The following is a 24,512-nucleotide window of genomic DNA, read 5'->3' on the forward strand; positions in this document are numbered from 1 at the left end:
GGCCAGGGGCCCAGTGCCTGAGAGAGGCACTGCAGGCCTTGGAACAAATAGGCCTGGGAATAGGGGGCTAGGAGCCCAGTGCCCAAGAGGGGCTAGGCAGGTCTTGAAACAGATGGGGGCCAGGGGCCCAGCACCCAAGAGGGGTGATGCAGGCCTTGGAACAGACAGGGACAGAGGCAATGGCACAAGAGGGCTGCTGGTAAATAACACCTGGTGTTTGTGGAAGGGACTGAAGTGGAGATTAGGAAGTCCCAACTGGCCCAGCAAGAGAGAGGGACCAGAGCTCATTGAGGGGCAGAATGCAGGGCCAGAGTAGGTCTCAGAAGAGATAGCCTCAGGCCCATAGAAAGAGAAAGAGCTTGAGCCCAGGAAGGAGTAAGTACTTAGGAGAGGGTCTGGTGCCTGGGAGAGATCAAGAGGGTCCAATGCCCAGAAGGCACTGGGGAATATTGAGAGAGGCTCTACTCTAGTGCATGGGGGGGACCAGGAGACTCTGGTGCCCAGGGGGCACTAGGGTGCACCGAGGGAAGCTCCATTGCCTGGGGCCTGCCAGAGGGCAGAGAGGTGTGTTGGCAGATCATCAGTGAGGCATGGGAGTGGGTATTGGGAAGGATGGAGACCAAGAAGTTGTCCCTTCAGGCAATAACCACAAGCACCTGTGGTCCAAAAGTAAAACCAGGCTTGGGAAGCCCTGGGGCAGCCTCCCTTTTATCAGCCATCAAGGCGTGACGGTCAAGTAAAGGAAAGAGGGCCCTAAGGGGAGCCAGGTTGGCATGGGCCAAGCAGCCACCCCTGGAACAAGCACTTGCTACAGTCAAGCATGGGAGAGAGATGAGGAATCTCCCACTGCTCAGGAAAATTTTCCCCTGAGCAGCCCAGAAGCTTTAGCAGCTAGTACAGCATCTAGCACAGGCTCCACATCATGAGCAAATAACCTAACAACAGTGCATACAGGAAGAAAACAGTGGTAGATATTAGCTGCTTACTTTCTATAGGGTCCTGAAGGAGTGGATGTAGCAATGCTCGTGGTGTCCCATGGTACAGCTTGAGCCTGTAATTAAAGAGCAGAGCAAGACAAATGGGGAGTTTCAAATTACTGCAACCTACAGTGAGAATTTCCCAGGATGCATCTGTTCAACAGCATTCACTAACCCCTTTTGCGTTACTAACCCCTCTAATAGCAGATAGGTCCCTTGGAGCCCTTAGCAGGCTGCTGAGATGTCAGGTCCCTTGTTCGAGCTGACTTTTCTGGGGGGTGGATCTTGATGTTTGAATCTAGGGTTAAGAGTTCCCTGCCTATCATGTAACTGGGAATGGGTTAAAATGCATGTATATGAAGCCAAAGGGTCTCTTGCATAGCAGCCTGTGCTGGGAATCTACATGGGGGCCATTCTCCTTAGCTCCCCATGTCCCATGGTGCACAACAGTTCTAGTATTCCCACTGCCTAGGTGGAAGTGGAGGTGCAAAGAGACTAATTTGCCCAGGGTCACACAGAAAGCTTGTGCTAAAGCTGAAGGTCCAATCTGCTGAAGTTGTAAGCTAATGCCCACAGTCGTCCTCCCTCACTGCAGAGCAATGACTGTGTGACGACCCAGAACCTTATCCCACCCCACCCCTATGCAGATACTACAGCACACATCCTCTCAGAGCAGGAGGTACTCACCCTTTGCCCTTCACAGCCACATCTGTTGGCTCAGACTTGGCGTTGAACAGATGCATGATTCCAAACCCACAGGAGAGATCCTGATAGGTCCCATCTTGCTTTCTAGCTGTGGCCACCACTTCCACAACGATGATGATGCCGGGGTGGTTTAAGGATGTGTGAAAATACACTGTCTGGAGGCAGGAAGGAATATGTCCAGTCTCAGACCCCAGTGGAACAGTAACTAGATAACACCTATGTCACAGCTGGAATGTAAGATCCAGCACAGCCACATTAACTCCACACTTCCAGAATAAAGAAGTCTGTGGTTGGAATTAGACCAAGTGCCCTTTAAACACAGAAGTGAGAGTGGCAAACAAGGCCTGATGCCTGTCTGGGAGGTTGTCTAACTGTAGTTTCCCTGCCTCTCGCTTACATCTCTAGGCTGTATTGTTTAAAGGAGAGGACTTGGTACTTCTACTGAGCAATGTGATTGCTACACCTTGCATAGCAGTGAAAAGTTTTCCATATTTTCATGCTACAGCAAGATGTCCAAAGCAGTCCTTACTCAGAGAAATTATTACTACTGCCAAAGTGTGCATAGTGTCACTCAAGAATGGCACCAAGAACCAATCCTATCTCTGACCCTGCTGGCTCAGCTTAGCCCTGTATGTCTGTTTAAAGCTAGTAAATGTCAGAAACCTAGGGAGTGAAAAGCATTGTTAAAGTGGCCTGGGTTCCCTAGCCAATAAGGTTTGGTTACTCTCAGGCAGCAGACTCCATAAAAGCAGGGTTCAAACGCTTCATTTGACCCTATGTTACCACAACATGCTCTAGGCTGGGAAAAGCAAAGCGACTGGCAAGCAGGAAGGTCTCTTATGACCTCCATCTGCACTGAAGCAGAAGGGAGTAATCCACAAAGATTGAGAGTATGATATGAAGCAAGAGGTCCAGGGAAGCAAGGAGGGGGCAAGGAGTGACATTATTTAAGCCAGGTTAATCTTTCTATTAAGGAGTCATTATCATGGTGTCACAGAGACAACATTTACTGTAATCATAGACTGTCAGGAAGGGATAACAGAGAGAGACATTAAAACATCATCCTGGGGAAATAAATCGTTATTCTATTATCTTTTATTGCAAAATGATGAAATAATGCCTGCTAACTGCTGACAGGTGGCTGGACTGAGAGAGAATAATGCTTTGGTTTGCAAAGGATCAGGAAGCTGTTAAAGTAGACCAGTTGTAAAACTAAGTTTACCACCATCTCCTTAAATGCTAATAACAGCTTTAATAACACAGTCCCCTCCTTTCATTTCTGCTATAAAGCAGCAATAATCTTCCCAATTAAAGGTCACCTTGAGATTGTCATACTTCAACTGCCTGGAACACTGGATAAAAATGCCAGGGAAAACAGTAAGGAGCAATTACCTCATGGGGCCAAGAGCTCAGAAGTTACCCCACAGAAGTGTAAACTGATTCTCATCTACTTCATCCCCATGTAAATTGGGAGTTGCTCCTTGTTTGGCAACCATTGAATCTTCTGGATCATGGTGTATCCATGAGACGTCACCCAGACCTTCAATGCCTATGCCTAGGCAGGAGTTGGGTTTTTTTGGAGAAGTGGAGGCTGCCTAGACCTTCCATCCCTACATTTAGGCCACTCAGACAGAATCCAAAGGCCAGACTGAGTCCAGATATTTGGTACCTCCATGGCTGTAGCTGTATAAGCATCCAGGAATTGAACCCAGGACTCCTGTGCAGTATACAAGGGTTCTGCCACTAAACCATGGGGGATTCCTTTGCTCCTTGTAAGCAACAGTAAAACCTGTGCCATGGGAAAGCCAAGACCCAAATCTCTAAAGGGCAGGGGGAAAGACATGCAGTCCAAGTGCATGCACACCAGGGGGCTAACCCACAACTCAATAAAATCAGTGGAAAGATATCTACTTGCACCACTAGGCCCATGGATCAGGCTTCCTTTGCTAATTAGCACTACTGCTTTTCTGGTCATAGCTTGGACTCTACCTCATTTGAAAAGCTGATGTGGAACTGCCTGGCTTCCATGAAGGATCCAAAACCAGTAGCCAGCAAACTGGCATCCACTAACATTCTGGCTGGTACTGGCACGTTTATTGTTTCTGAGCGAAAATACTGTCATTCACCTTCTAAAAGTATCTAATGGTTTCCTGAGACAGTTCAGCAGTGGCTATGAATAAGGGTTTGCAAGTGTTCCTTGGGGAAAATATACTATGATACAAAAAAACTGTATTTGCCAATTAGAATTTCATGATTAGAAGTTTCAGATCAGACTCAGCAAATTTCTTCTAAAGGATTCTTGCATGCAACAGAATGGGGGAGTATTTCACTCGCCCAACATTACTATCTCTATTTAACAGTTGTGCACCATGACAGGACAATCAAATTTGTCAATCATTTAAATAACTCCATTCCAGAGCCTGTGTCTTACGCACACATGCGTACACACAGAGAAAGATACAAAGAGCACTTTTACACATGCTCTTAAACACATACAGTGCTTTAATTAGAGAGGCTCCAAGAGCCACTCTAATTAAGGCACTGCCATGTCTTGTGTATCAGCATCCCAATGCTTGAAAATGGCAATATGGGCACTTGAACTAAAGCTTGCCCAATGAGCTTTAGTTCAAGCACCCCAACCACAATTTTTAAGCACAGGAACACTGATAGACGAGATGCAGAAGGCTGCTGGAGCACAGCAACTGCTCGTGCTCCAGCAGACTCAATTAATCAAGTCTGCTGCAACGTCCTGTAATTCCAGCATGTCGAAGCAGCCTTGGCACTCATGTATAGGTGCCCAGGATGTTTAGCCCATGTGCTATACTTCCATTTTTCAACAGGACTAGCATAATCAACCATAAGCACTCAATGACATGTTTTGACTGAGAAGCTCATTTAAGCTCTGTGCAGACTTATGGCCTGCTATGAATTAGCTCACATCCCCTTCTAGAAATCTTTATTCTGCTCCAATTTGTTATTAGAGGTATTAAGAAGCAACCTAACCTCCCTAAATGGCAAACTTTATCAATATTAATTAGTGACCTGTCAAACCAGCAGTTTCTCCTTTCACACTGTTTGTCCTGCAATGCTACTTACCTTCTGCATCTCATCATACATGTCTATATAGCTTTTAATTTAAGAAAAGAAACAAAGATGAACACTAAGCCTGTTACTAATCACACAAAAAAATGAGACTGCTCTTCCAGAGGACACCACGTGGACAATCAATAACTAGACTGCTACAAAAGAACAAAACCCCACAGCTGCCGCCTCTGGTCACCCAGGCTGCTCAAGACAATGGGCAATTTGTTCAGCTTCCCAGACAGCTTCCATTTTCTTCCCTTCATTTATAATGCATGAGACCCATTTGTCAGAGGTGATGAGCAGGCACTGAACCTGGCCCTTTTGGTTTATGGAGTCACTGATGGACACTACAGAATGCTGAAATGTTGAAGCGGAGGAGGGGCAAAGCTACAGAAGGACTTCCAGTAAGATTGACAAGTACAAGAGCAGTAGCATTTGTCTCCTCCTTTTTCTCTTGCAACACAAGCGCCCTGGGTGACCTTAGTAGCTACTATGGTTTCAGCTATTTCCTTTATGCTGATCACAAAGAGATGTACTAATATGCTCCCGGCTTCTTCCATGTCTAGGATCTCTAGTCTAGATGCTTCCATAGTGTCTCTGGGTGACACTGTATTGCTATGCCCACAACTTTCTTTTGTGTGTCTTCATTACACACAGAAAAACACAATAACCGCTTGGGGAAGGCCACTGGAGAGAGCTCTGCAGTTAATAAATTAACCCCTTTGGACTGGTCCTCAGATGGTGGAGCACTAACAACTCACACCAGCAGAGAGCTCACCCCATCTTTCTACTACAGCTTGCTTCACTCTCTTCCAAGTCCTCAATTCCAGGCCTCTGAAGACTTCCTGTCCTTCTGGATTTGGGAAACATGCTCACCAAATGATGTAAAAACATGCGAGGGTGCATAGCCCTTCTACCTGCCCCCCACTCCTAAAAACTTGAAAAACTGAATCCAAAAAGTGAGGCAAATCTGGGTCCATTTGAGAGGTGACAAAATTAAACAATTAAGATGTTGGCCACAATGTTAACAAGATTTTAGTGCAGCTATAGTCTTCCTGCTCAGAGTTAGTGTGGAGTATACCTAGAACCATAAGATTCTGCGTTATGCATGCATTGCTATTCCAAACTAGAAAGTACCTAGAATATGTGATAACACTTGCTTTACTCTGGGGAAAACTTTACAGCTGTGAAATCAATTGCTTGAATATTACAGCTTGCAAAATTAAGTCTGGGTTAATACTAGTTATTTTGCACATAACTTACATGTACGCATAATTTGTTATTTGATATATGCTTAGTTCGTAAATGCTACTTATTTTACGGTTATCTTGACAAAAAGCATTTGCAGCATATAACAGTGTTCATGTAGCTTTCAGTTCTGTATGATGTTGGCTTCTGTTACACTTTTTAGTTAAAAAAAAATCTCCAGTAGTTGATTAATTATTAAAAGACCCAGGGAAGGAATGCATATGCCAATAACATAACTTGTCTAATGCTGCTGATATACTCATAAATAAATGCATTTGGCTTTGAATCTATGCTGAATTGTACCCTTGATACTGTTTATTTATCATTAAATTGAACAAAAGTTAAAATTAGAAGCTTTAGGAACACAGAGGCTAAATCTTAGTTCAGCTCAGTGTCCAAAATGCAGGGATCTGTTTTCTCCTTCCCTTTTATCTTAGCACAAATGCAACAATTATTCAGAGTAGGACAATCAGATTGCTACTCCATACACACCTGTAAAAATGTGCCACAAATCCCAAGCTTTTGTCTCATATATAAGATGGAGAAGAGGATTTCTTTAGTTGATTAAAACTGTACAAAATCCTGTTTTTTAAATCAATTATGAATGTTAAGGTAATAAGAAAAAGGTGCAATGCCTGAGATGTCAGCAAGACCCCTCTTCATTCCTAGAGTAACACTGCCCTCTGCTGTCACATCTCAAGCACTACACGTAACACAAAAAAATTTCCAGTCATTAGTTATATCCGTTACCCAGATTTGGGATTAACAAAAGACCTATCTTCTGAATTTGAATTCAAACTAATTCAACACAACTGAGATGTAACTGCATCCTAATGGACCACATCTAAGGCAAATTATGGTCATATCCAATTCGTCATCATTCTATAAAAATTGCTATTGTTCTAAATGTATAAAAATAAATGAATGAAAGCATAGTTAGCAGAAGGATGAAAGCATCCGAATGCTGATAAATGAACTGCCCATAGAAGTCTTAATAGAAAAAATATGCAAGACAGGAGAAAGAGTATCACTAGACTAGACCCTGGAAACACTTAGGGCTTGATAATCAGAAGCACCAAGTTTTCAGAGCTCTCATGGAGTGCAACCAAAGCTCTGGATTCCCAGTGCCTCTGGAAAGAAGATGACTAGCAAGCATAATGCTTGATGCTATGGGATAGTGGCCATACTACATTTTAAGCACTAGACCATAAAAAACAGCATCAGAGATGGCTTGATTTTTAGACAAACTAAACAAGTGAAGGAGTCCTCTGTGTTTCCTAATGTTTCACCCAATGTTGTTTAAAATAGCCCGACCTACCATATAGCACATACGTGTGTCCTACCCCGTGTCATTTTGCTACTTTTAGGATTTATCCTCAAAATAATTCCATTTCATAGTAACTGCATTCTCTAATTAATCATCTGCATTATGTGCTTTTAGCTCATTAAATGCCTCCATAATAACTGAGTTACTCTGAATTGCTGTATTCCAGGAAAGCATTAATTTGTGCAGTAATCTCAGGTCATCCTGTATGATGAAAGTGCTTTTGTATTGCCTGGGACCAGGTGTAATTTCTCTTGCTCAGCAAGGCTTCTATGTGTTAAAAAGGAGGACTTACTCATTTGAAGTGAGATTTTGATACAGAATCTTGCAACAAACTACAGATTCCCAGCTTCTGCCATCAGTAGCCCAGGCAGCTCCTTGTATTAATTATGGAAGCTGATAGAACTGAACCCCATCATCTCATCTCAAAAGAAATGATACTGAGAATGGAAACCTCTATGATTCACAGCAGGTGAGACTAGGGAAGCAGACCCATAACCAGAAATGAGCCATGATGAATTTTGCAAAGTCCTCCTCTGCCTTAGACCGCTCCCCTTTGCCTCATATACAAAGGAGGGCAGAGAGTGTTCAGCAACTCCCCTTTCAGTCCAACCTACCTGTCCTTTGTTTACTGAATCCTAGGGAAGCAGTGCAGGGAGAGACCAGCAGAAGCTCCTGTGTGCACTGAGGAAGCAAAGGCTGGTCTAAAATGAAGCTGATGCTTAACCGTTTATTGTGATATCAATAAAAGTGCATGGGATTTATGTTGTGAAGGGAAGAAGAGCTCTCCCATTAGCGTTTCAATGACACCTGGCAGATTAATGTTACACTCCAAAGGAGCCCTTTCAAATTCCTGTGTGATTTATGAGAAAAGCAACCCCTTTTATACTCTAACATTTAGAGACACGAGCCTTCTGATACAGTACTATTATTATTATTCATAGTTTATACAATGCCATTGGCATGCACAGGGTGTTATTTACAATAGGTTATTCAGTAGCCTGATCTCTGGATGCCCGTGCTTCATGTCATGCTTAGAACACTTCATGTCAGATATTCATCTCCAGGTCTTCCTAAATCTAGAGGGATGTATATGTTCAAGTGACTTTTCTTATTACTAAATAGAACTCTGCTGTTACAATACTAGATATCTGGCATATGCTGAATTCACACCGATGCAGATACCCAGCAACGAGGCAAGCTTGCCATTCCCTTCATCGACATTAACGTACACAAACAAGCCATCTCAGGACACCAAAGGCCTGCTTATGCTCTGAAACACATGATTTACTTGCTCTGATATCTGCCCAACATAACCAGTACAGCTTCAGAGTTCATGGAAGGCCTGCTCTGAGCCCATGCCACTACCTGATATATAAGCAGGGAGCAGGTTCTACCAGCTTAGTCAAGAGTATCCTTCTCTGCCATGTTGGAGATTCCCCTGCTGTGTTGGTTTCACCTGGGAGTTATAATGCATGTAGCACAACTGCAGTAGCAGTGAGTGAGCTGCAGCATGGGCTGTCTCTTTGACATAACCTATGGCTTAAATCCAGCTCATGTCCCAAGCCTTTTAGGTATCTACATTCATTCATATTGCTCTGTGCTACTGAGAGAGTATATTGAGTTCATCTGTGATTTCTGGTTGAGTCCTACCTCATTGAAACTGGCTCTGGGTGGCTGTCCTGGGAAATCCTTCAGGGGCCTGCTGCTGCTTTTCCAAGTTCTCCCAAAGAAATGGCGATATGTGATGTCAAAGAGGGTCATGCGGAGCTGGTATTCAACTCCAGCTAAACCTTCCAGTGCTCTCTGGAATACAAGAACACACACACCAAATGGGAGATTTAGCAGTTTCCAATCCCAAACATACCCAGAAATGAAGCTGCATCCATAAGAAAATCAAGAATGAAGAAACATTGATATTAACATGGTAAGGACTGTAATGAACAATAGCAAAAAACCAAGTGTGTTCTCAAAAAGAAGAGAAGGGCATTTTCTTTTGACTATTTCTCTTCAGTAGCCAGACAAGGTTCTTTGGATAAATGTGATATATTTTATTAGACCAACTAAATAGTTAGAAAAAGTGTTCACTGCAAACTTTCAGGCAAAAACACCCTTCTTCGGGCATAGGAAGAGTTTGCTGTTGTTGTGTGTTCTTTTGGTTGGAATAGAAACCAATATGCAAAATGCAGGGCTGTGAAAATGTAAATGCGTGGCAGTGAAGATCAGAGGCAAGGGGAAACAATATGTGTGAGACAGGTAGCTGCGGGGGAAGGGAGGAATGTTGACTTGGTGACAGAATGTAGCTGGTAAAATGCACACAGGTTACCTGCAATCATCAGATGGCAGGCAAGTTATAATGTGCTATAAATACAATACCTATATTTAGCCCATGATTTTTTGTATCCAGTAGATTTATCAAGTGAAGTTCATAGGCTCATCTACAAAAGGTGTCTTGTAAATTCCCTTTAAGGATTAGAACTGAGAGACTGGAGAGAGAGTGGTTGTCTTCTGAGAAGTGTGCACCTACAGGTAATTGGGTATTTTTGTCTTTGATGGATGTTCAGTGTTCATTTATTCTGGTACACAGTTGTTGTTTGGTTTCTCCCACATATTTTCCATCAGGGCATATAGTGCACTGGAAGAGATATATTTCATTTCTGTAGGTGCAGGTGTAATATCCAGGAATGGCAATGGTTCTGTTATAGGATGTAGCTATTGTGGGAGTGGTGGAGATGTGTTGTCAGGTTTTATATTTCTTGTCCCAGTATGGTCTGGATCCATTTGTGTGTTTGGGCCCATAGAAAGTTTGCTACTGGTGATGAGATTAGTGAGGTTCAGTGCTTGTTTAAAGGCTAGGATGGCTGGGTTTGGGAAGACCTCTTTTATTGTTGATCATTTCATTGTTCATTCTTTCCCTGAAGCAGTCAATATAGCAGTCAAGGTCTGCATTTCATCCACTGTGATGTGTCCAATCTGATTTTTGGGGGTTTTGGGGGTTAAATTTTTCATTAAATAATCAACAACAAATAGACAATATTTGAGATATAGACATTGGATTTATGGTACATTATAACTTTCTTGCCATCCGATAACCCCACATAACCTCTCTACGTTTTACCAGCTACATTCTATTCTATTACCAGGTCAACATTCCCCCAATATTCCAGAGAGCACTGGAAACAACCATAACTACCTCTCCCTCTCAGACAGCAGGGCCATAGAATCTCTAAGTTCCAGCAACCAAATAGTAATAAAACCAGCAGATAAAGAAGGAGCTACAGCTTTCCGTAACTGTGAAGACTACATAAAAGAAGCCAATAGACAATTCTCTGACATCATCTACTGTGAAAAATTAGAGGAAGATCCAACCTTAAAACTCAAAACCACCATTAAATCATTTCCATCTGAACTACAAGAAAAACTACAGAACTTGATCCCTACCCATACCCAACTCAGGAACTTTTTAGATGCTCCCTAAAATCTACAAACAAGGGAACCCAAGCAGACCTATAATATCCAACCATGGAACCCTGAGGAAATATCAGGTTTCATCAACTCCATCCTAAAACCTCTTGTCACCCAAAAAGCGAGTTTTGTCCAAGACACAAAAGACTTTCTACAAAAACTTAAAAATACAGACCGCCTTCCCAGCAATACCCTCCTAGCCACCATGAATGTTACCAGCTTATATACCAACATCCCACACCAGGATAGCATCCAAATCTGCTTTACATATCTACAAGAACAAGATTACAACTCAGAGTACAGACCTAAAGATATTACTAAACTTATGCACTTCATCTTCACACACAACAACTTCACTTTCAATAACCAACACTTCCTCCAGACCACAGGCACAGCTATGGGCATCAAAATGGCCCCACAATATGCCAGCCTTTTTATGGACCACCTGGAAGAAAAATGCCATAAGAACTGCACCATCAAAGCCATGCTATACTTAAGATATATAGATGCCCTCTTCATCATTTGGACCAAAAACCTGCAATCTCTGATTGATTTCCAACACAAAATCAATCAGCATCACCCCTCCATCAGACTATCTCTTGAATACTCCAGCACCAACATTTCCTTTTAGACACTAGGATCAGTATCCAGAATGGTAAAATACAAACCACCATATACAAGAAACCCATGGACCAACATACATATCGGCACAGAACCAGCAATCACCCTAAACACACTGAAAAAACTAATTTACAGACAGCCCCTCCAATATCACCAAATTTGCACTGAGAAGAACACCCACAATCATCACCTCACAAATTTCAAAAGGGCTTTCACTCAACAAGGACACTCCTCCAGAGAGATAGACTGCACTTCCAAAAGAACCACCTGGATATCACATGAGGAATTGCTGCAGTACAAAAAGAAAATCCTCACAAATTGCACACTGTTAGTTATGACATACCATCTTTCCCTGGAACCTATACGGAAAATCCTCAACCAGTTGCAAGGCATACTGGAAGAAGACCCAAACCTTAAAGAGATCTTCCCAGAACCACCCATCCTAGCCATTAAATAAGTAGCAAACCTTGCCAATCTCATCACCAGAAGCAAACTTCCTACAGCCCAAAACACATATATGAATCGAGACTATGCCGGGACAAAAAATGTAAAACCTGCCAACACATCTCCACTAATCCCACAACAACTACACTCCACAACAGAGCCATTACCATTCCTGGATCTTACACCTGCACCTCCAGAAATGTAATACATCTCATCCAGTGCACTAAATACCTGATGGAAAATATGTAGTACCATCATTCTGGTACGCAGCAAACACCTGCGTACCAGAATGAACGCACATAAAAAATCTATCAAAGACAAGAATACCCAATTACCTGTGGGTGTACACTTCTCACAAGACAACCGCTCTCTCTCCAATCTCTCAGTTCTAATCCTCAAAGGGAATTTACAAAACATCTTTTGTAGATAAGCCTATAAACTTCACTTCATAAATCTACTGGATACAAAAAACCATAGACTAAATATAGACATTGGATTTATGGCACATTAAAACTTCCCTCCGATAACCTCACATAACCTCTCTACGTTTTACCAGCTACATTCTATTCTATTACCAGGTCAACATTCCCCACTTTCCCTCCTACCCTCCCACCTACCTGTCTCTCATGGCCTCTAATCCTCACCGCCACGCATATGCATTTGCACAGAGCAGCATTCTGCGTATTAGCTTTTATTCCATCCAGGAGAACTCAAAACAACAGCAGAATCTCCCTACTCTTGAAGAAGGGTGTTTGTGCCCAAAAGTTTGCAAAGAACAATTTTTCCAACTATTTAGTTTTTCTAATAAAATATATCACACTTATTGAAAGAATCTTATCTGGCTATGTCCTTAGATCAACACAGCTACAACCAACACCACTGAAACATGGAAGATATTGAATTCTTCAGTAGCAATAAACTTAAGCCATTAACTGGGTGGTCACTCAATATCTCCAGCCACATTCATGTCTCTCCTGCTGCTTTTGCTTTTCACAAATATTCAAGTGATGGTATATTAAAAACTTATATTACAAAGACAGTCACAGAGGGTTAAGGCTCTGTTGTGCTGGGCACTGTCCAGACATGTAATTAAGATGACAGTCCCAACCCTCGAATTAGTTACAGTCTACATGATGCACACATATGGCAGGGGAAGTTGGGAAGAAAAGGTCATAAAATTAACAAAGCTGAATAGAAAAGCACAATCACATTCCTCATCTGCCTGACCAGTACCAAATGGGAGTGATTTTTAGGCATCACAGCAGAGGCAGGCCTTGTGGAGAAGTTTAAAAGAAGGAAAGAAGCAATCTGGTTTCTACAAAGCTAGACCTAGATGCTGCTATGTTTTCTATTGTCAAGTAATATAGAAACATTATCTCTTCTATTAAGCTCCTGGCAATGAATTGGTTCCTCAATATTACTCTTGCAAAGGGTAATTAACCTGGACCTCTTAGCACCTAACTCTTCAGGTTGGATAAGAGGGAGAGTAACTAGCTCTTCAGGTTGGATAAGATTGTACCACACAGTGATCTGTTTTTTTCCCCTCGCCTCCTTCCTATCTTGTAAATGTTGATTCATTTTACTGGTCTGAAAGTCATTCTGTCCTTCCTGATTTATTTTAATTAAGTCCTCCTGAAGGACTCTCAAGCGAGCCAAGATGTTCTTTTTTTCTTCAGGTGGCAAGCTTTCAAAGGAAGCCAGGAGATTTACTTCCTCATCTAAGTAAGAGTATTAACATCTCTCCCTTTCCTCCTTTGGGTCAACCGCCAATCCACCAGTTGAATCTAATTTGATCAGATTTCTGGATTCTTGTCTAATAGACCTGGATGCTAAAACTGCACATGGGAGCCCATGCTGCTAGAACGCAATGGACATACTCAAATGCAATGGAAAAAAACTCCATCTGACTGTGGGCTCTGGTCTGTACTCTAAGTGAAGATAATATTCAATGTGTTGCAAAGAATCCAAATCAGATAACTTGTCAACAATTGGTGTAAGTCAATGGTGTGATGTACTGTGGACAGTGCAATTTAACTTATGCGTACCTATAACTGACTTACGATTTAAATATATTAGAGGTGTACTGATACATCAGTCCTATATCGGATCGGCACCGATATAAGGAAAATTGACAGTATTAGCAATCGGCTTTTTTTGGCTGATGTGGTCTATAAAGTTGCCGATAAATGACCCGTGCATGCATGCAGTCACAGCTCAGCACGCAGGCGGCCAGGAGTGCACCTGGCAGCACTGAGATCAGCCAGGTCTGGCTGGTAAGTCCATTGTGAGGGCATGGGGATTGGGGGTAGATTGAGGCCCCAGCAGCGAGGGAGGGAGTGGGGTTGGAGCAGGGGCAGGTGCTGCACAGCCAGGGTGCGGTGCAGGACGGAGCCATAAGAGGCTTGTCCACGTGGGGAGGGGCAGCACTCCCACCGCTGTGTGCACCCTGGGTGGGCATGGGGAGGCATATGTCCCTGGATCTGCGTGCAGGGCGACAGTGAGCTGCTGCTGCAAGCTGGGGCTGGGGCAACACCAGGCTCTGTCTGGTGGAGGGGTTGAGCCAGGACTGAACTTGGGGCAGGCAGCAGCAGTAGGAGGGAGCTACAGCGAATTATGGGGTGGCTGCAACCTGCCCGTCCCCCACCCCCCCAGTGCTGCCACCGCCTGCCCTGAGCGCAGCCCAGCCCCCTGCCAGGAAGAGCTCAGCACCACCCTGGCAGCTCACCCTTGCCCTGTGCGCAGATCTGAGGGCATATACTCCCCATGCCCTCCCGGGGTGTGTGCAGTGGCCTCACCGCTGGGGCCTCAATCTGCCCCCACCTCCACACCTCTTCCCTTGTCCCTTCCCCTACAACAGACTTACCAGCCAGATGCTGGTCTCCAAGATGCCTGGCTGCATATCAGCAATCGGATCAGTATCGGCCAATATAGATTGTTAAAAATTGGCCATCGGTATCAGCCCAAAAAATCTCAACTGGTGCACCCCTAAAATACATGCTTAAGAGCTTTCTAAATAGGGGCCTCATAAATTACAATCACTCTTATTAAATTTGTCTTTTCTTTCCCCCTCTCCAACACACCCACTCTTTGTAACCTATTTCTATTGCACTGAGCCTGTTACCTTTTCATTTGGGATAGCTTTTTTGGCTCTACTTATATTTTGCTAATTCTCCAAATTTCTGCTCCTTTAATATTCCTGGAGTACAGCAGAAACCTCAGGTGACATTTTTGGGGAACAGAGGAAACATCTGCTTTTAGAAATTGTGCCTTCCAGGAGCTGTTCAGTGAATGGAAGCCGCTTTCACACTTGAATTTCAAGAACAAATTTTCCTTGTAACTTTGCTTGGAAACCCTGAGGTTTTGCTTGGATTACAGCACTGCCACTGAGCGTGGAAATATCAGTGTAGCATCCCCCTCCACCTAAGAGAGAAGTAAGTCCTTTCCTTTGACAGACACACAGGGCACATCTACACGACATGTTTAGTAGCCTAATAACACTGTGCAGTAGTGTGCTGGGCAAATAGCGTGCTAATACACTACTGTGCAGTAGCATTAGGCTACTGCATAGTAAGTATCATTAAAAAACCATGTGCCAGTGCTACTGTGCAGTAACTGTAGTTACTGCACATTTAGTTAGTACTTCATTAAGCAAGTACTAAACTCAATGCACAGTAACTACTGAGCATTAATGAATGTTTAGACGTGCCCACAGTGATTTTCGTCCTGAAGGTGCCTGGATCTTTTTCAAACAGGACACAAAATGTAAATCAGAAATCTGGAAACAGGTAAATGTGTACATACATAACAACTTACTTAAAAATAAGGATTGATTTACGCAAATGTCAAAACACTTCATGCTTAAGGACATGTGTACTCCAGATACTTGTCGGTATTAAAAATTAGCATTTGACTGTAGCTGAATTTCTGAACTCTCTATTTAAGGGATTTAGACACAACTCCTATTCATGCTGCTAGGAGATACCGTATGGCTAACTACCTCAGTTTGTTTTGGAAATCTCAGCCTTCTGTGTCCTTTGGCCCGAAACCAGAACAGCTGTAGTTCAGGTCCAAAGCCAAAAATGTGTAAAAAAATAAAAGCAAGTCAGTTTTTTAGCATAGCCAAAATTAAGCTCTTTTTTTTTAAACTACCAGCCCCCCTTCATATTTCCGATATTGTCATCATCTCTGGAAGAGTAGAGAAACACTCTCAAATGGAATATTAATGATCTAGTAATTCTACATTATTTAGTAGCACAATGCCTTAACCCACTGAACTGTATGGTACATCATGTTATGTTTTTACCAGAGCCCAAGCATAATATATCCAACTCTTTTTTTCTCTTTTGGAAACACTCCTGAAAGCAGAACACTGCTATATCTGATGAAAACCTTCACTATCGCTACAGATCTACTACACCCAATTTTCCAGTTAGGAAATGCAGTGACAAAAGTTCTCTCCAAATTAGAGTAACCAACCTATTGAAGAGTTTTTCTGCCAGAGTTATGCCTCAGAAACCAATCTTCACCTGTTTCCTTTTGCCTCAAAAAAGCTGAGTCTTAACCAAATGAGAAAGGTATATAAACACAAGTGAGAGCATGGCTTGTACAGGCTTTTAGTAATGGACAGCTACACAGTAAATGGTAACTTGAATAAGTTAGCAGCTTGACTCTCCAAAATACAATCTATTAACCAAATGTTGACTGAGCATTATTGTAGCAGTGCATCTTTGGGTGCCTGCCACTTTATGGGCGGAGGCAGGCAGCTACCAGGTGCCTGATGAGGGCAGCCATTTTGGGAACACTAGGTATGTAAAGTGTGCAGTTTGCTGCTGCCAGCCCAGGCAAAAACACTGCCTAGCTGAGGTGTGGCATGGAACATCTAGAAGTAAGAGCAGGAGGCATGGGCATGACCTAAAACTACACCCTGCCAGGGAAGGGGGGGCCTGGTGGCATGGGAGCCCCCAGGAAGTGCCAGGCCAGTTACCTCCCCGATGAAAGGTTGGTAGGAGTGCCTTAACCCTAGCCCCTGCTGTCTGGTGGGTAATTCTGAGAGCTGGGGGTATAGCGGGGGCCAGGTATGCCTACGTGTAGGTGCCTGAGCCCAGCAGGGATGCAGGTCCCAGAGACCTCAGAGGGGGCAGTGTGTAGAGCATTGGGAGGCCCCACACAGGGTAGGGCTGAAGTAGGAGTAGGCTTGAAGGACAGTCCCAGGGGAGTGCTGAGTAAGGCCAAAAGGGAGTAAGCCTGAAGGCCAGTGCAAGGGCCAGCCCTGTGAGAAGTTGGCTGCAAGCATGAGACAGAGACCCCAGGGTGGGGCATAGTATAGAGTTGCCCAGTAAGGGGTTTGGGACAGAATTAGCCCAGGGTTTGGCACAAGGCTGGACCACGTAGAGTAGGGGAACTCCCGGGAAACAAAGGACTGCATAGCCAGGCCAGTATGTGAGTAGCAAAGCCTGATGGCCCAAGAGGGGCCACTCAAGAAGCAAGCACAGTGGAGTGTGGTCCAGTAATGGGCGGTATGCCAGAGACCCCTGTGAGAGAGGAGGTAGTATGAATGTATGGGTGAGTGGAGCCCAACATTGGACTGGGTTTGTTCCTGTCTCCAACCAGGGAGCAATACTAATCTGGATGCTATTTGCGAAGCATGGGCTGCGGTGTAGGGGAAGCTCAGAGCTGTCGATAGCGCCCCCTGGCATCGGGGCTATAATAGGCAGTCCCCCGCATTATAACAACAGTTTATAGAACAGCAAATCTTGGCAGGAAAGACTAAGTAGACTGCCCCATAGAAACAGGTGGGCAGGCCAGCGGGAGATCCAGCCCCAAGAGCTGCCCCCTGTCACAATTATGCAGACAAGGCAAATCTTTCCCAAGAGCAGGGAACTGTAATGTATGGATATGTTTACAAGGGTGCATGGATATTTACAAGTGCCTACCTTACTTGTGAGTTTGACTGACTCCAGCAGAATACTCACCTCCATAATCACTGCATGTGAGAATTAAGGGAGACAGGTGTATGCCCTCTCCTGTTTTAAAAGTCAGTTTCTCCCAAAGTTGTGTTCTTCAGCTGAGGACACTAATTTGATTCTGCATTAAGGGCTACAGATCTAACCTCAATGGCTGCCTTCATATGGTGCGAATACAGGTGTTTGCAATTAATGGCACTGAACCAAAATGCTGAACTGCTAGCCAGAGACAAACTGTTTTGCCGCATTGAAAATCTCTTAATAAAAACCACATTTATTTTCAAATGACTTTTCTTTGGTGACAAGGGTGAGACAGATCTTTCAAGCCTGCCTCCAAGGCTGGCCAAAACCCTTTGGCCCTGGGGAGGTGAAGTGGGCAACTGTGGCAGTCCCCACTGGATAGGGTTAAAGGACCTCCTACGTGCCTATCACACTCAGCCTAAAACTCGGCTATTTCTGTGAAAAATTTGAGTATTAAAATGCTTGAATCAGAAAGAGACAGGTATGAGGACTGTGCAGCCAGAAGGGAGACAGAATAGTCCTTTTACCTGCTTAATCAAAGTCCCCTCGATGTACTTCAGGACACACTGAAATGCTGTTGATTCCCTCCGGACCTGCCGTCTCCTCTGCGAGTGCGGAGGGACAGTCAGATTCTGCACAAAAACCCTTTCCCATTCACTCATCTTGCTGCTTAAAAGGTCACGTCTTCCTCCAGGCACCTGCTACGGAGAACATTCATCTACAAATAAAACTCATCATGGGAAATGCATGCTCAGAACCTGCCAACTTCAAACCGGGATGAGAACAACAGAACACAATGGAGAATTTATATATATGTTACCTAACATTTAATTTTTAAATCAATAAAGCTTTCTTGAGCTCTTCCCCCAGGCAATGTGGTGCCTGTGCTCCCCTTTTTCCTTCCAGCAAGGAGCTAGACGTGACTCCCTGGGGAGTCAGTGCATGCAGCTGTGAGCATCTGCCAGAGGTCATTCAGGAGCACTGAGTCCTTATGGCACTGCTTGCCCATGATGGCTGAGAGCCTGAGGCATGAGCTGAGCTCATTGTGGGAGAACACAGAATACTGCCTCATAGGAAAGGTTACCCACCAACCAAGCATCATAGCTGGTGCCTGCAAGTTTCTGCTATTTCTCACAGAACACACAGCCCAGTATGAAATTATGTGATAGAGCCCCTTGGCCACTGGAACTCTGGATTACAGGGGCTAAAACAGTAGGTGGAGTAAACCCTGCTCTACAAGCTGCGGCAGGACAGAATTTCTGTTATAGCATGTCTGACAGAAACTGCCTGGCACACACTGCGATGGAAGCAAAAATGGGGCTATGGAGGTTGTCCTACAACAAGCAATGCTGAGGAAAGACTGATGTCTTCCAGTATTTTAGGACAGAGGCCTTGTTTCTTCCTGTGTCTGTGTACTCCTCAGCCCCCTTGTGATGGGAAATGTGGCCATGTGGGGTAGGCATTGCTACAATGGAAGTAAAAAAGTTCTATGACAGACCAGGATAACAGACCCATGATGTCCAAAGCTAAGCTGCCTTTTTTTCATCCTGTACAGCATTCCTACTGTTCCGAGAGCTAAAAGCACCCTCAGTTCTTAATACATGATTCTTAACCAGGGATGAAGTCTGAGCAAAAAACTGAACTTTGTACAGTGGGGCTCAAGTTTAGTTCTACCACAAACTCCTGGAGTGACTAGGAAAGTCAGTTGCTTTCCCTGAACTACTACAGTAATGGAGCAGTGTAATTAGACAGATAAGAGATTGCTCAGTGAAACTGTCTTGCTTGCGTTCCACTTGTGGCCCCATTAGTAACAGAGCACTAAAGTTGAGTTTTGATTTGGTATCAGGAGACAATATGTGCTTATTTCTAAATAGTACCTTTGTCTGTTACTAGAAATTGGGGACAAATTTCCCTTTTGTTCTTTTGGCAGGCACCTTTGGTAACTGCCACTTTAAGAGGCTTAAGCAGGCTGTGGAGCAGCCACGGGGTGCAGTGTGGCCTAATGAAACAGTCACATGACTGCAAGAAGGCTCCTGGATTGGAGGATGGGGCTGAGTAGCCTCACTATAAACACAGGCCCTCAGAACTAAGCAGGCAGTTGCTGCTGGAGTAACATTGCCCAGCTGGAGCTGCTGCTCCCAGAACACCTGGAGGTTAAGGGTAGGAACTATGGGGCTGGAGCAGGTCTCTGGTCCTGGGGAATGACCTAAAACAACACCCTGCTAGAGTTGGATGGTGTGGTGGTGCCCAGGAAATGTCACACCAGTGCCTCCCTAGTAAGAAGGCTGTATAAAGTAGGGTCTGCATAGGTAGGCCTGAAGGACTGTGCATAGGCGAGCCTTAGTGATTAAGTAAGCTGTGTTTAGAGGGGCCCAAGAAAGTGGATCTGTAGGGGAGGGTAAGGGCAAGTGGCTCAATAACTTAACCAGCGTAACCTTGACTGGTCACAGCTGAGGCCAGGACCAGAATGCTCATAGGCCCTGAGCATTCACCATGAGGGATGGCCAGAGCCAGAGGTCTGGACTCCCAACTGCCCTAGAACCAAGGCCAGGGCCTGTGTGGCCAAAGGTCCCAGAGGGGGGCCACTGCTGAGAGGGAAAAGGGTTTGGGGAGCTTTTACAGCCCAGAATGAGGTTGGGGAGCCTGAGAAGCAGGGATACAGGTGAGATCTGAATGTTGGGTAAGTGTAGTGAGGTCCATAGTGGGGCCTGAGCCACAGAGTGATTCCAACTGAGAGGCATGGGACACAGTGTAGGGACGGTATGGAACTGTGTATTACATCCTTGGCATCAGGGCATTAAATGGGCAGCCTCCCACCTAGGAACATCTGTTTTTATTACAGCAAAGGTGAGGCGGGTGGGCAGGCCAATGATTAAACCAGACTCATGACAACCACGTCACAGTTCTCCATACTCTTCCTTGACTAGGTATAGGAAGGTTTGTGGGTCATGTCCATCGCCTGAAATTGCTACCTGTTACATGGACCCAATGGAAGAATTGTCCCCTCTTTGGGAGGGGAAATCCCACAATTCCAAACTTCCCAGCTTCTCTCCTGGAAATTCATTTATGGAGACCAGACAACTGGGGCCTCTTTGAGGTAATTTAAGAATAATTACCATGAAGACATACAGCAGTAAAGATATGAAAAGCATTTACCTGCCAGAACTTTTTTGAAATTCACTTTTGCTCACGTTGCCAGGTGAGAGCTGTATTGCTTGTACCTTAGTCTATAGGATCTGATCATGGGAGGGAAAAAAAAATACTTGTTCTTGAAGTGTCCAGAAACAAAGGGCCTACTACAACATAGAATAATATATCCAAGGTAGCAACCTCCTGTAAGATCATGAAACACAATTTTATAAAAGAAGCAAGCAACATCCTGAAGCTTGAGCCTTCTGAAGCCTATAATAAGGATGGTCATTGTAGGAAAATGGTCTTTTTCCCTATCAGATATTGACAGCAAATGCATCCCCTGTTCATAGACATCAGAGTGCTTAGGTTTTTGGCTGCTGTCCCAGATGGGACCAAGCCATAACTAACTCCTGGGGCAAAAGGTGGTTTCTTTGACCCACATGGACCATGCTGTCATGAGCAGTTTTACTCAAAATTCCCATCACTGCTACAAGAATGCAACTATACTATGATAGCAATGGGAACAGAGTTAGGGCTACCTGTGATCCAGGACTCTTTAATGACCCAGTAGCAGTCTCATGCATCTGCTGCAATTCTTAAGGTTGCTAAGGTTGACTTAAAATGCATGAGGTTTTATAAATAATCAATATTGGGAAGGGAACTTTTTTCACAGAAATAAAAGATTCTGATGCAATCATATGACTCCAGTTGCTGGGTCTTTAAGGGAAATGATAAGACTGGGAATTGACAGTGTCAGAGTTGCTTTCTGCTCCCTGGAACATGGCTTGATGACATTCTGGTTGCCACACCAGTGTCTGCTCTGTGCTAATGCTGCTCTGCTGTCACCATCACTGGTGCTGAACCAGTTGGAAAACCTCAGTGTACAGTATCTTCTCTAAGGAACAATGAAAACACTTTGACACATGGCCCCCCCTTCCACCCCATAGCAGCTTTCACTGGCAGATCTAGGATTTTCAAGAGGGGGCACAGATGGTGTGGTGCACCTTCACATATAACATAATACATATTTTTCTCCAGGAAAAAAAACTAGAACCTTTACTAATATGCTAAAGGCCTAAGGCTATATCACTCAGTTTAAGATCAAGGAACAATAAATTTAACTTTATTGGACTGTGCATTAATCTGCTATATCATATACTGTGTATTAAAACATAACAAACTAAGCAAAAACATAAGCAAAGGATATAGCTGCATTAGTCCTGTAGCCATTAGGATTGAATGTACATCTCTCTTTCAGATTCATTAAACAAAATCTAGCTTTCTTGGGCATCTTGACAGTGCATCCAATGATTCACTGAAAGTAATTTCCACACCTGAGTTAATGTTTTTAGCCAGGACTTTGAAATAGGAGCTATATTACCAGGGACAGCAAAATTGCCAAAGAAAGGAGAGCTTGATTACTGGGACATGGAGACTATAAAAAAGGAGAGAAGAGTGTTAATGGCCTGGAATTAGGAGTTTAGAAGGAATCAGGTAGATTATAATGAACAATAAAATCAAGCGACTTTCTGGCTGTTGCCTAAATAGGAAATGTTGCTGCTGCCGCCAGGCAGTCGATTGTAAATTTTGACTGGACCAAGAATGAAGGGGAGGGGGAACGACGGCCCCGCGGCATCCCCCCGCACCCGGCCGCTCCCCCGCGGGCCCTTTACTGACAGCCCGTGGCAAAGACGAGGCTACGTGGACTGGTTTAAGCAAGCGCGGCTCCCCTGCCCCAGGGACCGCTCAACGCAGACTGCCCCCCCCCCCCAACGGCCCGGGGGCTCCTGCCAGCGCCGCAGCGAGGGGCGGGCCCCGGGGCCGCTTCCCCTCCTCGCCTGCCCGGAGGCCCGGGCCAGACCCCCCGACACCTGTCGCGACACCCAGCTCCGCCGTGGGCCTCCCCGTGTGGACGCCCCCATCCCCTGCCCACCGCGGCTCAGCAGGACACGGGCCGGGCTGACAAACTGCCAGTTACCTGCAGCGCGCGGGGCCGCGGCCATCTTTGCGGGCTGAACCAAGCGCCCGGCCGGGGGCAGCCCCTGACCGCCGCCTTCGCCCGCTCCCATTCCCGCCGCGCCCGGCCGCTCTGGCTCCCCCGCCGGAATAGTCTAGTCCGGAGCTTGGCATCCGGTTACCAGGGCGATGGGATTCCGCAGCGGGGGGGGGGGGGAGCGCCTCCATCGCGGAGCTGCAGCAGGCGGGAGAAGGCGGCGGCGCTGCGGTGAGCGGGGCGTGGGGCAAGGCTAGCAGAGGAGCCCGGGCGCGTGTGGCGCCGGCTCCAGAGCACTCAGTGGCCGGGGCAGTTCCCGGCACTCGCGGCCTGGGAAGGCCCCGGGAGCGGGCACGAGGCCAGGCGCGGGCGCCCCGGGGCACTGGCCGTAGCTCGCGGGCGGGCGGCATGGGGGAAGGGAGAGGAGCGACTCGACTCGACTCTAGCGTGGCGGCAGAGGAAGGGCGGGGTGGGCTGGGCTCGGCTCGGCTCGGCTGAGGGGGCGCCCCGAGCCGCTCCTGCTCCCGCGCCGGCCGTCTCGTCATGAGAGGAAGACTCCGGCCTCGGCCAATCCGCGCCGGGAGTTTGCGTAGCGGTGAGTGGCGGCGCCGAGCGGCCTATGGGCGGCTGCGGGGCGGGGCTTCTCCCCCACGAGGGCGAGGATGCTCGGGGCAGCGCGGGACGGCGCGGAGAGGAGCGGCGGCGGTTGCTGCCAGGTGCGGGGGCTCCGCGACGGGGGGTGCGGGGTCCTTGCCCGGAGCGCTTTGCAGCGTGGGCTGCAGCCGCTCTGCCGGCCTGGGGGCGCCCGCGCACGGCTGCGCTCTGCGGGGCCGGCGCCGCGCAAGCAGACAGCCCGGCCGGCCGGGCGCAGCGCCTGCCCCGCACGCAGGCCTGGGGCCGCTGGAGCTTCCTCTGCTGCTTCTCCCCAGGCCTTGCGCATTGCCGCTGCGCGCGTCGGGCAGGGCTTGCAGCCTGGCGCCTTCATCGTCTTTCCCGGGGACCGTAACCCGGCCCCCCTCGGGCCAGCTCCGCGCCTCGGCAGGAAATACCTGCCTTTACAGCTCTTAGTTGGGGCCCCGGCCTCGGCTGGCGGAGCTCGTCAGTCTCCGTTGGTGGCTCCTCGCGTGCGGGCACAGCAGTGTTGCCACAAACCCTGGTGACAGCCACCGTCGGGGTCAGGTTTTTTGGGGGGAGAGGGGGTTTGCTGGGTCCTTGGTGGGATTTTGAGCCCGAGCAGGCAAGATTCGGCTCACCTCAGACCTTTCTGACTTTGCATGGAATTAATCGTCTATTCTTGATATTGCATTAATTTAGCGCTCTGATTTCAAATAGGAAGACATGAACTCTGTGTGTTCTCCCAAGACTTCAAGTCTGCTGCACTGGGAGAGTAAAGTGTAAATGCATTGAAACTCTCCTTCATGGCTGTGTGGTGTGTTGGTGCTATTGTTGCCCTTAGGTGACTTGGGCATTCTGTCTGCATAGCAAATGTTAGGGGACAGGAGGTTACTGTAGTGGGGACCTGCATCTCCTAGCTC

General features: G+C 46.0%; 2 protein-coding genes across 15 annotated transcripts in view; one reads left to right on the forward strand and one right to left on the reverse strand.

Annotated features, from left to right (window-relative positions):
• The window catches only part of NPHP4 (nephrocystin 4), a 107,213-nt gene extending 84,109 nt beyond the window's left edge, over nucleotides 1-23,104 (reverse strand). For 4 of the 9 annotated variants that reach the window (XR_016438747.1, XM_090024398.1, XM_090024397.1 and 1 more), the window contains exons 1-6: nucleotides 22,963-23,104; nucleotides 21,009-21,088; nucleotides 18,380-18,553; nucleotides 8,992-9,144; nucleotides 1,665-1,837; nucleotides 987-1,051 (exon numbers count right to left, since the gene is read on the reverse strand). Coding sequence is in view for 7 of the 9 variants with exons in the window: in XM_090024398.1 (XP_089880524.1) it covers nucleotides 987-1,051; nucleotides 1,665-1,837; nucleotides 8,992-9,144; nucleotides 18,380-18,514 (526 nt within the window). In the remaining 2 variants the exon portion in view is untranslated. Of the gene's footprint in view, nucleotides 1-986; nucleotides 1,052-1,664; nucleotides 1,838-8,991; nucleotides 9,145-18,379; nucleotides 18,554-21,008; nucleotides 22,662-22,962 lie in introns of those variants that run through there. The other 5 variants (XM_090024396.1, XM_090024395.1, XM_090024399.1 and 2 more) reach the window with 5 other exon arrangements.
• The window catches only part of KCNAB2 (potassium voltage-gated channel subfamily A regulatory beta subunit 2), a 101,481-nt gene continuing 100,061 nt past the window's right edge, over nucleotides 23,093-24,512 (forward strand). For 2 of the 6 annotated variants that reach the window (XM_090024404.1, XM_090024407.1), the window contains exon 1: nucleotides 23,093-23,208. The gene's annotated coding sequence lies outside the window, so the exon portion shown is untranslated. Of the gene's footprint in view, nucleotides 23,209-23,230; nucleotides 23,573-23,604; nucleotides 23,694-24,512 lie in introns of those variants that run through there. The other 4 variants (XM_090024402.1, XM_090024406.1, XM_090024405.1 and 1 more) reach the window with 3 other exon arrangements.

Source organism: Crocodylus siamensis, chromosome 12, assembly GCF_052110815.1.
Source record: "Crocodylus siamensis isolate JL-2025a chromosome 12, ASM5211081v1, whole genome shotgun sequence".
NCBI classification, from domain to species: domain Eukaryota; kingdom Metazoa; phylum Chordata; order Crocodylia; family Crocodylidae; genus Crocodylus; species Crocodylus siamensis.